At 37.1% G+C, this 16,518-nt stretch overlaps 1 protein-coding gene across 1 annotated transcript; it reads left to right on the top strand.

Moving 5' to 3' along the window:
- The first annotated feature begins 685 nt into the window (after positions 1 to 685).
- Positions 686 to 15,623, top strand: MACC1 (MET transcriptional regulator MACC1). Its single transcript, XM_071429904.1, has 5 exons — positions 686 to 736; positions 1,985 to 2,099; positions 4,156 to 6,194; positions 8,709 to 8,897; positions 15,131 to 15,623. Exons 1-5 carry the CDS (start codon positions 686 to 688, stop codon positions 15,341 to 15,343), a joined length of 2,607 nt encoding a protein of 868 aa, XP_071286005.1. The 3' UTR covers positions 15,344 to 15,623.
- Positions 15,624 to 16,518: the final 895 nt, after the last annotated feature.

Genomic DNA, 16,518 nt, shown 5'->3' with positions numbered 1-16,518 from the left:
GCAAATTGCCTGTCAGAGATTAGTGCTGGCAACAAGTACACTGGTACTGTAAAATGAAGGCTTACTTTTTGTACATTTTTTGAGATTTTAGACTATGGATACCTTATGCTTGCATGATTAAACCTCCATAGTGTATATGTAGAAGCCAGAGATAATTATCTTGCATGTTTATACAATGTGTTCAGTTTTTCAGCATTTTGAGAAGCAGCAGCAAAGCGAAAGTGATTTCCTTTGAAGGAGTCTCTATATGTTATCAAATATCCTCACTTATCAGAGACAGAAGAAACAGTGATATCTCTATACAGATGCGAAATACCAGATCTTGGAATTAATGGTGTTGGGACTAAGGAGGCATTTTAGTTTCCAGTTTTGTTCTGGTGGGGTAGTAGTAGCAGAAGCCAGAATGTATCGGCATTGGAGGTCAGCTTTACCTACTAGCTAAAATCGGGACTCCAAAGGCCAAATAAAAGAGGTTTCTGGTAAAAAAGGAACCTGAAAATCTATACAGCCCTCAAGGTGCTGGGTGTTGAGCTTTGCCTGACCTCAGCCTTGCATGCTGCTTGTGTATAAAACAGCACCTGAACAGACTGCCATTAGCTGAAGGTACCTCTTGTGGTAAGAGCAAAAAGTACCAATTTACACTTGCAAGAGGAAAAATAGATATCTTAAATCATGGCATTGGGCAATGAAAACAAACAGCTGGCTTCAGCTTTCTGCAGTAATGCTTGGATATAAGGTATGCTTCCTTTTCCCATAACTCACTTACTGGAACTGGAACTGAAAATTCCTTTTTCTTACAGCTGCAGCAAACACAGACCCAATCCTTTTTTCCTTTATTTTAAAAGTGATAAAAAGAGATCTACTTAGACTGCAATGTTTGCTGCAGCAGTGACAAGGCTGCAATATTTCAGGCTCCCAAACAAAGCTATTGTATCCCATGTATGGACCCCAAAAAATTCTGGATTTTTTCCTTCTGTCTTCCTTCCCCTTCCTTGTTTCTTTGTTTGTCTCATTTTTCCCCCAGATATCTTAATGTATCTATTGGTTGTCAGCATTTATAGCTCACTACATATAGGATGTGTCTGAGGATTTGGGAATGTCACTAGATGATGTCTTGCTTTTTAGCACTAGCTTGAAGAGCTTTTCTGCACAAAAGATCTCTCATCTTTTATTTCCTCTAACTTCTGTTTCTGGGATACAGTAATTTCAGCATGTAGGATACTAAATGCTCACTTGAAATTTCTGTAACTCCTGTTTCTATAGGAGACACAACAATTCCTCCTTTCTCCGGCATTAGGCAATGTACCTTGAGAGGCTCATCCTTCTATTGCCTGCCTCAAAGGAACTGCACCAAAATGAAACAGAACTTCTTGTAGCCAGAACAGGGAAGAAAAGAGACCTGAATATCCTCTCTTAGGCTGCTGCTATGATGGTGTGGTCTCTAAGGAATGATACTTTAAATAATTCTTGAGCTGACTAGAAGGAAATCTGACCTGATCTTTCTGAGAGGAATATAAGAAGAATAATAAAGCAGAAATGGTTGAAAATACTTTCTATTAATTGGCATGGAAAGTAACAGATATAGATCTTCCCCCTTAATGATTCTACTCGAACTTACCTGAAAACAGGAGATAGGATGTCTATTTTATTTTTAAAAAATATTTTATTCAAGACCCGAGTGGAAGTTATTGCATAATTGGCTCAGTTCCAATTGCAAGACACTTAAATTTGTGAGTTATTGGACTCCACTACGGGCTGGGGTATTGCATTTTACTGGAGCTCTAGCATCTGCTGGGTTTGATGCACATACAATCACAAGACTCATGATTGTGACACTCTTGGGCAGAGTTCATAAATTTACTCATCGTATAACCTTCACTTTTTTCATGTCATTCTACAGGAACAAACTCAATTATTCTTCAACAGTTTCCTCTTTTCCAAATTGCATACTTGCTGATGTTTTATATGCTTGACTGTCTTCTAGGAGGAAAATTCTTCCAGTAGTGGAACTGATTCCCTAAGCAGTGGAGAGATTCCACGAAGTCAGTCAGAGGGGACTTTGATTGATGTGGATGACCGGGCACCTTCAGACAGCTACAGTATGACTCTTCTGCTATTTTCTGTACTAAGGCTCTCCAGCTAAAGTCTTTATTTCTGCAAAACTCGGGGTCAGGCAGGCTGGGAGGAAGAGTTGAAATCCTTAATGTTACATTAACAAATACTACTTAGAGTAAGTTTACTGAGGGTCAAAGTGGGGAAGAGAGGAGGAAGTTCTTAGCCAAACTAGATTAATTTAGGGTTTTAAGAGCATAAAGGCAGGTAAATTTTGAGGTTAGATGAATTTAAAAACTGAAGTCTTGGCAAAGTCCGTACTATTTTAACCCCAAAACTGAGCAAATTTTGCCCTCTACAAGATAGGCATTCTCTTAGCTTCTTGTCCAGTAGCAGATATAACAGCAAGCCTGACACTTGCTGTGTAAGTTGTGGAGCAGGAATTATTTCTTTGCTGACATGCTGCACCCCAGTAATTGTGCTGTTGTGCTTTCTCACGCTCTTGGCATGAGAAAGCGTCTGTTCTAGTGACTCAGGCTCTGACAGAGTTTTCTGCTTATATTTTTCCTGTAGAAACATGCCCTTTAGGATGGGAAAAAAAAAAACCAAACAAAACCCTTATGTTTATTTTGGGCTTAATTAATCTATATTTTTAATATGCCATACTGATCTGACTGTAATAATATCGCAGCACAGGGAAAGATTTTGGCCAATGGGCAGAGACAAAAGAACTTTTCAGTGGTGCTTGAACAGCATGTCCCCCTCTGGTGACCCTGGTTAAGACAAAGTGCTCGAGGAAAAGGAGGCTGCCCCTGGGCTCAATCCCCCTGGCAGCTCACCTGGAAGGCTCTTGTCAAGACAGTGTTAGAGCTTTGTAGATAGGCAGCTGGCAAACAGGTAAATTCCACCTTGGTTCTTCCAAACTGAGAATTTTCCAGAACCATGGAAAGGCGTCACGGTTTTGGTTTTTTTATTACAATTTGAAAAAGGAAACAAAAAGAGAAGTACTAACATTTAATTTATTTTTTCTTTTCGTGGCTGTATGCATTGTCATGCTTACATTTGAGCAGTATAGAATTACCTTGGAAATGGAAAGTACTATGGAAGGTGTAATAATGTAAGCTAAAAATAGAAATAATGCCTTTTCCCTCTAAAATTTAAACTCTTTGCAAGAATATATAAAGAAGGTATGGTATAGCCTCTATATATAGGAAAAAAAGGGCAAAATTAAGTAGTAGAAACCCTTAGCATAAAAAGTTGCAGATATTCCATTGCAAGAAGGGTGAGTTGCAATCAACTGTAAACCAGCTTCTCTGAACAACTGTTAATATAAAATGTAAGGATGTCTCTTCTTCAGAAAAAATAATTATTACTGCTTAAACTGAGATTTTTATTAGAAAACATATATAAATATCTCTTATGCACCTGGATTTGTCTATTTAAATGCAATCTCAGAAAATTAGTAGTCATACAAACATTTTTCTCCAAACGTCAAGTTGTACAAGGTCTCATAATTTATACCAATGATTGTTTTCTAATGGAAAGCTAGTATAACCAATTCCACACACATGGAGACAAATTGTTAGAGTGCTGCTATCAATTAAATGCACATGTACTAGCATAAAAAGGAATCTTGAATAATGCATTTATCTGTACAGTCTGCAGTGTTTGAAAAATGAAACTAGTTGTTTAATCTTTGCAAAGAGACAGACACAAAGGAAAGAAGTCCACAGCATTTTGTAAGAGGACAAAGATTAATGGAATATAATGGTTTGAATCTTATGGAGCTTTATCATACTCAATGCTAATTAATAATCATATGAGTTGATAATGATCAACACCACAAAGAAGTGTCTTTACATCCTTCAACACCCATTTGCTATTCAGCACTAATTTGTTAGCAGTCTTTCTATTAAGTAAGATTCTTAATTAAATCAACTTTGATACTGTGTAAAAACCAGAAGGAGAAATACTGAAATTATCTATGTGTATTTGAGGAGGAAAATTTAGTCACTTCTTAGTTTAACAAACTATCAGTTCGACATGAATGGAACATCTCAAGTCTCCGTGCTTCAGGAAATGCTTCTTTTTTCTTTTAAACAGATGCCAATGAACGTAAACTGGATTTGGATATTGACTGGCCTGGTGTATTCAAACATGCACAATCTGTTTCCAAGACTAATCCTTTCTGGAATGAACTGTCAGGATCCAACCCTTTTGTACATGACATAGCTGCCTCCAATAGAAATGAAAATAATAAGCGTCTTTCTATCTTAAAGGAAAAACCTTATTTGTTCTCTAAAATTTCAAGCAATAGGGACTCTTTGGATTCCTCAGGTGATGAGCTAGATATTGACTGTCTCCTAAGAAAGACTTCAACAAGAAGATCTGGACGATCCAAGAGTGTCTCTGACTTCCTGGATATAGTTGATAACCAAAGATTTAATCCTCACAAGACAGCACCTCAAAAAACTACAGTTTCTGATATGACATGGCTTCAGAATGACCGTGAAGCCTACAAGATGGCTTGGCTGAGCCACCGACAGCTCACCCGGTCCTGCCTGGATTTAGAAGCCATGAGCCACAGCCCTGGGTGGGCACAAACACAAGCTACAGACATTCACGTAGTTTGTAAACTGAATCATGAAGGGGGCTCAGTACAGCTACCTGACTCAGATATCAACATTCATGTCCCTGTGGGTCATGTATTACCAGGAGAATTCCAAGAAGTTGGTTTAAAGGCTATCCTTAACCCTCCATTGTCATGCAACAATGAGCTGTCCAGCACAGTAAGTCCTCTGATAGAAGTTACACTCAGCAACCTCAACACAAGTGAAGCCATTTTCCTAGAAGTGAAAGTTGCAGCTAAAGTGAAGAGTGATCCACTCAGCCAAGTTATGAGTGATATTGTGTGTTTTTTTAGTCTCAACAAAGAAGGACCTTTTAAGAAGCTAGAGAATTGCTATATTTATCAAGATACCATACAAGTAAAGCTAACAGATCTAAGTCATATGATGTATGCAGTGATTGCCATACAAGCAAGCAGAATCCAGCCTCCAGCAACTAACGTGTGGGACTACGTCCATAGAACAGTCTCAGTTGGAATTTATGGTCCCAAATACATTCATCCATCTTTTACAGCAGTTTTTACAGTCTTTGGTCACAACTACATTCCAGGAAAACTCACAATTTGTGATATAAAAAAGGGGGGGAAAAGTATGCCTCCTGTGGTGTTTCAGCTGTGGGGAAAGCATACATTTCTGCTTGAAAAACCACAAGACCTAAACATTTCTTTGATATCCTGTGATCCAGACTTTCAAGTAAAAATGGAAGATCAAAGCAAAAATATTAAAAAGGAGGAGTTGAAAACTGGTGAAATGGTCCGCCAACAATTCCTGTTTTCCATGCTTGGATGCAGGGAGATGCATTTCTTTGTTTTCCTTGTTCAGATTAAAATCTTGAAAAGTAGCCAAGTAACACAGTTCCATGTTACGACTCCTGATCCAGCTCCAAAATTAAGTGGAATTATTAATAGGCCAAAGCGCCTACAAAACCGCAAGGAAATCAAGTCTGCACCATGGCTTTTGATACCAACAATAAAATATCCAAAGTTCCAAGACAAAACATTGAGTGTCAACACTTATGGAGTGGCTTTGAAAACTGTGTTACGTCAGAATAAGATTGACTATTTGCTGGAATATTTTAAAGGAGACACAATAGCACTGCTTGGTGAAGACAAAGTTAAAGCCATTGGACAAACTAAAACGAAAGAGTGGTATGTGGGAGTTCTCAGAAGAAAGATTGGTCTTGTACATTGCAAAAACATTAAAGTGATTCCTAAGGAACAAGCTATGGACACTGCTGATAGTGAGCTAACAACCAGGAATCTTGTCGAACAAATTGCATTGCCATTCAAAAAACTGACTTATATCTACTCGGTAGTTCTGTCTACAGTATCAGAGAGTGTTTATGACTGGAGAGCTTTAGCTGAGGTGTTGGGATACTCACATATGTCTTTGGATGACTTTAATGAGGCACATATTGATAAAGAATCAGAAAGAGTTTCACATGTTGTGAAAAAGATGAAGCAAGACTGCCATGCTAACAAAAAAAAAAGACTCTTTCTTTATGAACTCATTGTTGTAAGTATTGCATGAGCTAACTGGCTTGTTGGGAATGTATTCTCAAGAAACTACTCATTAGTAATCTAGGAACAAGAAAACATGATTCTGTATCCTTGCAGGATCTTTATAAACCTGAATATATATCTAAAAGTTGTAGTCACCAATAGGTGGAAAATACATCCAAACTCTCGTGAAGAATAATACTTTGATCAATACATTCTGAGCAGTCTTCTGTTAATGCTGCATGAACTGTGTTCATTTAGTAGGTTGACTAAGATGTCTTTTCTGGTTTTTAAATAGCCATGATTGAAATTGTTTTGTCATTTGTCTTAGCAAATTGCTTTCCTGAGAAATTCACATTCCTGTTGTGAAATATTAAGTAACATTACTATACTGTGGGAATTCCACTATACATACATAGGTATAGATAGATATCATCTATCTGTCTATATAGCTATCTATATCTATGTCTATATCTATATGTCTATATCTGTGTGTATATATATATACATAGATATTTGTCTATGGTAAGTTGCATGTCTAGCTTATGTCTAGCTTAGCTTCATATAATTAAAAGGGACACCTCGATCCAAATGTTGAGGGCAAGATTTTTCTATCCACACCTTACAACTTCATAGTCAAAGCTGTAGTGGCCTAAGAAGGATTTTGCAAGTATTTCAGTATGTATTTTCATGGACCTCATTTGTAAGCCATTGGACAACTTCTATGTGATTAAATACTGCCAAATGTGAATCAACAGTTTATTCTAATTACTTCCAGGTAATAAGTGGCACTATTAACAATCCTAATTTACTTACTGATCTGTGTGCAAATTAGTTTGAAATTCATGGTCACTTAATACTCTCCTTGGCTCTGACAGAAAAGCTGACCAACATATTAAGGGACAGAAGATAATTAAATTTCTGATATACAAATGAAGTATTACAAAAATGGATTTTTAAAAACTCTCATTGCAGCTATTCATCTAAAGCCTTTTGACTATCCTGAACTGTAAACCTCAACTGAATTTATTTCTCAAAACTAGTTTATCCCCTTTGAAGTGTTAACAGAAATTTCAGCAGGATTCAGAGTATTTTGGTAGCAGTGGCCACTTGCAATTCTTAAGAGCACATCAAACTTTGTGGAATAAAACTGAGCCAATATGAAGTATAGCAAAGCCTGTCACAAAAAGGAGAGGGAGACCTAAATGTGAAAATTGTCCGCACTTTTAACTGAATACAGTTAAACAGAGTTCATTACAAAACAGGCAAAAAGTGGGGCATAATTAGATTAAGCTTACAGAATCACAGAACGGCTTGGGTTGGAAGGGGCCCTAAAGATCATCTCATTCCAACCACCCTGTCACACCTTTCACTCGACCAGGTTGCTCAATGTCCTGCTTTGTGAGATTCATGTATTTTTGCTAGGAAGGGCCAATACATCTATATATCTAACTCTACAAGGACAGGCCAATCCTGTCCTTGTAGAGTTAGATATAAATCTAGATGTCATCCATGTAAATTTTGGGTGGAATTTTCAGTTACTTCTTTAAAAAAATCTCCATTTTTTTGTGTTTTATAGGGTTCTTGCTTATCAGAGCAGACACAAACTGAACAACTTTGTCTCTAGTTTAGGGGAATTTTGTACAATACACTGTAGTCAGTTTCTCACTTCTCTGTCTGCCAAGTTCTATTGTTTGCTGGGAGGACTTAATTGGTTAATACTTTAAAATTAAATCACATGTATGTCTGATTTCTGCAGAAAACCTTGATACTTCAGTAAAAATCAGTATCTAAAAAACAAGGAAAATTTCTGTGTTTTGATCTTGATCTTTCCCTGAAACCTAAACAGTTTCAGTGGAATATTTTGGTGTGAATTGAGAAGGAAAAAACCCAACATTTATTTTTCCTACTAGCTCTTATCCAAACAAATAAAGAAAGAAGAATGCAATGTATCTGCATTTCAAGGTTATACTCCTTCAACCATTTCAATTTGAGTGTCTTTAAATGCTCTTTTGGCAAGGAGGAGGGAATGGTTTCATGTTTGCATTTCTCCTTAATGGTCAAAAAAATTATTAGTTCTGTGGGAAGAGTAAATCCAAAGATGCTGGACAGTGTGTAATTTTCCAAATAAAGCCCTAGATTAAGGACCACACCTTAGTATAATAGTGCTCTAACTAAAGTCTCATGTCATACTTCTAAGAAGCTAAAATTTTTTGTTGCCAAATATTTTTGTTGGAGAAGTATGATTTCTTTCAGGATCTTTAAGTTTGGCAGGACCCACTTGACACTGGAATGCTGAAGCAGCTGAATGCCAGCTTGATTTTTTTTTTCTTAAGCTCATGGGCATTTTTCCTCTGAAAGTGTTGGCAACACCATTTTGTAGGAAAAAACCCCACATACTTTTAAGAACACAAAAGTAAAAAACGTCTTCCTGTTTATGTAGAAATGCAGAATAGTGCTATAAAATTAAATTAAAATGCTCTGTTTTTAATTACTGGTGAAGGATCACTAATGAAAATCATTGTTGCAGGCACTATTGAAAATAGATTGCCAGGGACTGGTGGCACGTCTTACCCAGGACACCATCATCTTGACTTCAGCTGTCAAGCTTGGCAAGAGCTGGCGGGAGCTTGCGGAGAAGCTAGCCCGCCTCACAAAGCAGCAAATAGAGGCTTACGAAGCGCCCCACCATGGGAAAAATGGAGCAGTAGCTCTGGAGGTAAGGGGCTGGTGTAACAGTGCATGCACATTTCCTCCTCTGCACAAACACAGCCAGGGATCCTCCTTCTTCCTGGTTTTGTAGGCTTCTTTCTTTTTGCACTGTCCAGTGAAGGTCTCAGTTCCTGTCTTGAGCTTCAGGGCTGGGTTCAATCCTTTTTTACTGTCCTGTCCACTTGTTAACCCCATTCACACCTCTGCTGTCATTTCAGACACAGTGAGGAGGACCAGCCGGTCCTTGCAGGAGCCACTTCTAATCACACTCTGTACAGCTTTTGCTATTTCCACAAAAAGGAAGCTGACTTCTATCACTAATACTTTTCTGTGCCAGTGTAACACTTTTTATCATTTAGCTTAAGTAGCATGAGAAGAGGTTGGAAGCCCTGACACCAATTTTACTTCTGATGTATGAATGTGGCAAATCTATGCTTTAAGTTTATAGTTTGTCAGGTAGATAATGTATAGATAATGTATTGTTTGTTTTTTTTTTTTCCTTTGTAAAGCATTTTTCTTGTACAGAAGTTTGAGCTTTGTATAAAAGCCAATTTATCCTCTCAGATGTATTTTAGTGCATACAGACCTAAGGAGAAATTTAGGTGCCTAATTAAATGTCTAGTGCCATTTGAGGTGACCAGAGATACCCGTGGCATCCTTGCAATGTCAGATGTGCCACAAGACTTGGGGTGGAGCCTTGTCCATGTTTCTGAGCTGAGGGTCAGACTCTGCTCCTGGCATACCTCTGCCTGGGCAGCCAGGTTACTTTCTGCCCTTGTCTCCTCTAACACCAAAGCATGCAGTAGCTCCATTCTTTCCCACAGAGTTATGTGCCAATGACTTCTAGGTTCCAGACTGGTTTTTACTCTGAAAATCCCTTTTTTATGAGCATTGCTGAATGATTCTTCGGACTTGATAGCTTACATTCAGGCTTGACTCTGCCTCTGCCTAGACCATCATCTCCTGATTATTGCAGGTTTTGTACATGATCCAGACTGCATTCCCTCTCCCTCATCTCTTAGTTCCAAAGGAATTGCTATTTCCCATTCACAGGTTCACAACTACTCAAGATAATTTTTTCTTCCTTTTTCTATTTCCCTGTAGCTGGTTCTACTTATTCCCTGCCAAACCTTTCCTTTCCACTCCTTTCCACTGTCTGAATCCAGTGCATCTGTCATCTTGTTTTCATTTGTTTGGTGATGACTATCAAGATATTTCTGCTCTAATCATGAACTACTACCACTTATTCCTTTTGAATGCTCTGCCCTCCCTCCCCAATCAATATTTGATCAAAATTCTACGTGTTTGCTCATGTGCTTCTGCACTTTTCAACAAAATTATCTCCATAATTGTTGTTTGTAATCATGGCCTCCTTCTCAGATCCAGGTTTTCTCTTTGAGCTATTTTGTGTAGTTTTTTTTCTTTTCTGGGTACTTCAGTCAGGATGCACCTTCCTCCAATTTTTTCTCATAAAACTATCAGCCTTTCCAATCCCATGTCTACTCTCTTGGTTTTTTCTTTTTTACTATTAGGTTGTGGCTTGTCTGATTTCCTACACTTTTGTTCTAGTTACTAAGCTTTCTGTGTTTGGCTAACAAACCCCCAGCTTTCTACAAGAAGGAATTATTGACATGAACAATATACAACTCTGCTGGTCTCCATGTTATATGGGAATGTCTCCCCTTTGCTGATAGACAGTATAAATAAAACAATGTTATAACTGTTTTTCCAGCATCATGCCTATTTATTTTTATATTAAGAAAAATTTTAAATAAACACTTATTTTGCTTTGAATAGATTTTGATTTTCCATGAAGCCTATCTTCTACCTCATACAGTCTACTCATTTGTTTTCAAGAGTTTTTGTATTATTTTTATGGCAAACCATCCAGAAAATTCTCTGCCTTTCAGTGGCAATGTCTGCTGACAAAACAGTGCATTCAAATTCATCATAATTAAAACCTTATAATACAGTACTCTCTATTTTTTTCAGAGAACATTCAACAAGCAATCAAACATCAGAATTTTGCTGTATTTCTGTGTCATTTCTCAAAGATTATATTTGGCCTATGGAGGATTTATTGGTTTTGGGTGAACTTTTTAATTGTGCTTGTCCATACGGGTGTGAATTCAAAGCACAAGGTTTCTAGCACTGGTGTCTCATGTGAACACCCAGTACCCTCAATGTCCTCTGAATCTAACCTAAATTTCAATACTTTCTAGTGGATATCAGTGCTTTCTTCTGACCTCTGACTTTTTGATTGATAGTAGTTTTTGGCCTTAAAACCTGAAACCCAGCAAAGCTGGGGGAGGTTAGTAAGTTTTGACTAGTTATTGAGGATTATATGAAAATATTAACTAGTTCATTCCCCACCAAGGATTGTCCCATCATCAGGAGGATTGATTGGTTAAAAAAGGCTTCTGTTTTTAAACTTCATATTTTTCTTGGTGGGAGAAATTTTCTTGCAGATGATGACAGAGGCAACTTGAGGTGCCTACAATTGGTGCATAGATTATGAAGCATTTTTTATCAGTAAATTCCAAATCACTTTGCAGTGGATATAGGTGTCATTATTGCATACTCAGCAGAGAGAGTGGGAAAGAGAGAAAACTCATGCACACAGCTGAGATGAGACTTGACCAGGATGCTGCAGTGATTGAATGTTTTGCCTGAGATTCTGCTTTGACACAATTCAGGAATTTTGAATGCAATTCAGTCCACCCATTGCATTAGAGTATGTGGATGTGGAGAAGGATCTTCCTTAGAACCACTGCTGTGTTTGCAGTACTAGTTTAATGTGATGAGTGTGTAGATTACTGCTGAGTTAATTATTCATAAATGGTGACCAGTTTACATAAAGCTTTTGATCCCTAAATTCTCCTTTTTCTTCTTTCTTTCTTTTATTTTGTCTTAGATTAAAAAAAAAATCAGTTGTGCATGATTAGAGGAAACCAAGGTTTGTATTTAAGGATATTTCAGCTGGTTGTCTTATTACAAAGTCAGATTGATCTTCACCATAAGTCTAAGCATAACATCTTTTCCTATTTGTTGCTTTTTCACATTCTAGTGAAGACAGAAGACTTACCCTCATTCTTTAAATATCCTGGTTTAACAGGAATGTAAGAAAATGAGTAAAGAGACCCAAAAATATCATAGCCAGTAATAGAATTTCAGGAGATACCAGCTTCTCTTGTAGAGAATATCAGCTTCTCTTGTTGGCTGCTTTGGCTATCAAGCTAAAAATAAGAATACAGAAATTTTCTGGTCCCAACATAGTGATCTGCTTTAGTTCATTAAAATATGTTATAATATATAATATTTACAGTAGTACATTAAAAAAAAACCTATTTTCCTATTTTCAACTTAGTCTTTCCAAAAAAACCAAAAGGATTCATCAATCTCCTTCTTCCCACCTGCCACTAATGTACTTTTCTCCTTCTGTAACCTTATGGTTATGACTTAAGATAGACTTCTTAAAAGAAATATTAGACACCATTCATTTGGGAAAATGATGACACCTTTCTCTCCTGTTGACCTAAAATGAGAAAATTCACTGAGAGATCAGGCACTTTTTTATTAAACTCAAGGTAGAAACTAGACTAATCAGACTGTGAGACAGTAAGTTTAGACTAGACTAGACTAATGAGACTGTGGGGCTGTAAGTCTAAGGGGTTTTCCTTCCATTTGAGTATGGCAGCAGAATTTGAGGGAAATGTTTACAGAAATAATGACAGAATCAGTCTTGTGTAAGCTGAAAGATAGCCCAAAAATATGGAGAAAAGTTCCGAACTATGAGCAAAGAAATTCTCCTCCTACTCAGTTCCTCCAGGGATCAAGTAAATAAAGCTTAAATTAAGGAAGTAAAGCTTTATGTTGTGTACTGTTTGTAAATTAATAAGTTAATATTGAGGAAATAACCAATTTCCTTCAGAGTTATCCTTCACAACCATAAAAACTGTGGGTTTTTTGATAAAAAAGGAAAAGATGCTAAAAACCCCTCAACTTCCTGATCACTTTTGTGTGTGTGTATATATATAAATAAAAATGTGCAGCCATCAGTCCAGATACATTTATTACTATGCATAGGTATGTTCCTGTTAAACGAGTGAATGACAGAACCTTTTTGGAGAGTCACAGGTTTCTTTGTGGATTTGTGCATCATCCCTGCAGTTGTTAATTCAATTGCTGTTTGCAAAACCTTTATTGCCAATAAGGAGAGGGAAAACAGAATTTTGATTGCCCAAGTAACATTTGGAAAAGCAGTAGCTGGGAAAATAATTATTTTGTTTGTTAATTGAGCAAGTTCATTCAGCACTTTGAAAGATAAAAGTCCAGGTTGGTATCTGAATCATGCTGCTAAAATTTAATTAATGTCATTAGACCAATGACAAATTACACCTGTAAGGATTTGCTTCATTTGTTTGGCATAAACCAAATAAATTGTAGTTTGAAAAACAAAAAAGCACTGGTAATCTTTTAATTTCTTTTGTTTCTTGCATGAAAAGTTTTAAATTTTATGTCTTGATTAAAATTTATAAAAACTCTTGACTTGCCTGTTTTGGAGTGTTTGGGTGCTTTTCCACCCTTTTAAAAAATAGATTTTACAGATAAATCATGTTAGAATCGCAGAATCATTGAGGCTGCAAAAGACCTCTAAGATCAGCTAGTCAGATGATCAAGATAACCCAGCACTGCCAAGCCCACCACTAAACCATGTCCCTATTACCTATGTGTGATTTAAATACCTCCAGGGATGGTGACTCAACCACTTCCCTGGGCACCCTGTTCCAAGGCCTGACCTTCCTTTCAGTGAAGAATTATTTTCTAATATCCAATCTAAATTAATTAAGGGGACTTCATTTTTCTCCCCATCCTTGTTTTCCAGCTCAGCAGAATGGATACCCAGAAAGCAGCTGATCTGGGTATTTAAACCTGAGGCAAGGAAGGCATTAAGTACCTCAACCTTTCCCTCATCCTTTGCCACAGTGTTGCCCCCTATATCTAATAAAGGTTGGAGATTCTCCTTAGCCTGAAGACGCTGACGTTTTTTTTAGAAGCATCTTTTATTGTCTTTTATGGTAGTAGCCAGATTAAGTTTCTGCTGCTGTTGTCAGAAAACATTTCTGAAAGGCAAAAAAGCATGTTTAAAATTTCCAGGCTCAGTAGAAGGACCGTAGGATGTGCATTAATGGGTAGTAACCATCAAAAGCACAACCAAATAGGGAAACTGTTGCTGGGTTTTCTTGGTTTGAAAGGACAGCTGTCTGCTAAGGAAGGCAGGAGCCTTCCTTGAAATGGAAAACATAAACCCCCTCCCTCCAAATTATTATAATTTTGATCTTAAGAGGCTCTCAGGCAAAAACATGGGAATAGGAAGAACAGTTCTTTACTAGGAAAATTAAAAATACTAATACAATAGTACAAAAAAAGAAAACAAACCACGGACAGAGTCAGAATACGACCTGACACCCTGTTGGTCTGGATGTTGGTAGCAGTCCCATTAAATGGTGGCTGCAGTCCTCCTGCAGTGACAGATCTGGTTCTGTTGGAGCAGTGATCCTGCAGAAGGGTGTAGTTTTCCTCTGAGGGTTCAATAGTGTTGTAGATGGGCCTGGTCCTCCTCTGGGAATCCAGTGGAGAAAAAGCTGTCTCTGGTGTTCCAAATTTCTGACTATACCCGGGTAGGAATGCTTGGCTCCTCCCCCTGGGTGGAGCTTCTCACAATGGGATGATGTCATTTTATCAGTCATGCAGTGAAACTCAATGGCCCGCTAATAGAAGCCATCTCCAGAGAGGGAGGATTGGTTGTGGAAGAGATAAAGAAAACTGCCCAAATAACAGAAGATAACTGCCCCACCTCTAACAGATGGCAAATAGATTACACACACCCAGCCTAAGACATGGATGTATGCATTGCAAAGGATGAAAAGTATTTTCCTTCCACTCTTGTTCTTCGACTTATAGTTTCAGACAAGGATATAGTTTGACTTGGTGTTAATCATCTAAATGAAGAATTTACCTATTATTTACCTCTCTGGGAATTTGAGAGTTTCATAGAAATACCATAAATAAGATTACTGGAGGTTTTATATCAACATACCTCTTTTTATAAAGTATTTCAATATGCCTAGAGATTGAACACCTATTTTTTCTTTTCTTTTTTGTGACTTTTCAACTATTTAGCTATTTTTTTTCTCAATAACTAAATTTCTGCCACTACTTTTTCCCTTTTATTTTCAGATGATGTGGAAACCTGCATATGACTTTCTCTACACTTGGGCTGCCCATTATGGAGATGGTTACAGGGATGTCTTACAAGACCTGCAATCAGCCTTGGATAAAATGAAAAACCCAGTAACAAAACAGTGGCGAGAGTTAACTGGAGCTCTGATTCTTGTGAATTGCATGGAGGTGTTAAGAGCAAGTGCCTTTTCCAAAATGGAGGAAGACTAATGGACAAAATATGTTTTTGGAAACTATACCTCTGTGTAGAGTTTATTTGTGTATTTATGTTTCAGAGATACTTGTAGACCATAACAGAATGAAGTTTATTTTAACTGAGCTGATGTTGGGTCTAGCCCTATGGTTCTCAACTACAGATTGCAGGAACATGCTAGTGGCTTCTGAGTGAATAAGAAAATAATGGGGAATTAAACTAATGAGGTCAACAAAAATGACTTGTATTCTATGGGGTATTTTCTAAAAGGAGCTATTTCTGATTGCACTGACTTCTAGGCAAAGATCAGTTTTAAAAACATAACTATTCATGGATGAGTTCAGGATGTGGAGCCTAGGTTTACATTGTTTTCAGTGAAGTATTAAAATCTAAATATTTAATCTTTTAATATTTGGTGCTCAAACCCCTCAACTCTAATTTATTGGGTGCAGGTTAGCCTACAAAAAAACCTTTAAGATTCTTTCATCCTCATCTGGGACAAAACTAATTGTCTCACCACACAGGAATTCAACAGTTCCTGGAAAAATAGGTGTGTGCTGCACATTCTCAAAGAATAGGTGTGTGCTGCACTTTTCCAAAAGAGCTTCTGGTATCTATTTTAAAGACTCAAGGGAGACGGAAGTTAAAATCTCAAAAGTGTTTAGTTTTGATTTATTTATTGATGTAACTCAACAGGGTTTTGTCTTTTTTTGTATTTTTGTTAGTTTATATTTCTGCAATTTTTTTTCTACATTCTGCTGAATGGAAATTCCAGAAAATTCCAGAAGCCTTCTTTATGCCTACTGATCCCTCTGATCATTTTTCTAGTCCTTCCCTGTTGCTTTTAGGTAAGTACATAGGGGAAGAAGACTTAGTAGGTACAAGGACTGGAAACGATTCAACCCTGCATCTGTTGATTGTTTTCTTCTACCTCACTGGATATGGAAGATGACTATTATTTTCTCAAAAAAAGTTAACAGTGCTTTTGAAATGGAGTGCTTTTAAGATTAATTTATTTATGGAACAATTAATTATAACTAGTCATATGTTCTAAAAAGAACCCTGCTTAGATGCTATCAGTAAAAATCTTCCAATAACTGAGTAGCTTATTATAAGTACAGAAAATACAGGCTGAATAATAATTACAGGCTGACCAAATTTTTTAATACCATTTTTAATGTATTAAATATAT

Source organism: Agelaius tricolor, unplaced genomic scaffold (assembly GCF_023055355.1).
Source record: "Agelaius tricolor isolate 1412-34295 unplaced genomic scaffold, bAgeTri1.0.p SCAF_6, whole genome shotgun sequence".
Classification (NCBI taxonomy): Eukaryota; Metazoa; Chordata; class Aves; order Passeriformes; family Icteridae; genus Agelaius; species Agelaius tricolor.
The sequence above is the reverse complement of the archived record's forward strand: the minus strand, read 5'-3'. Positions and strand labels throughout refer to the sequence as shown.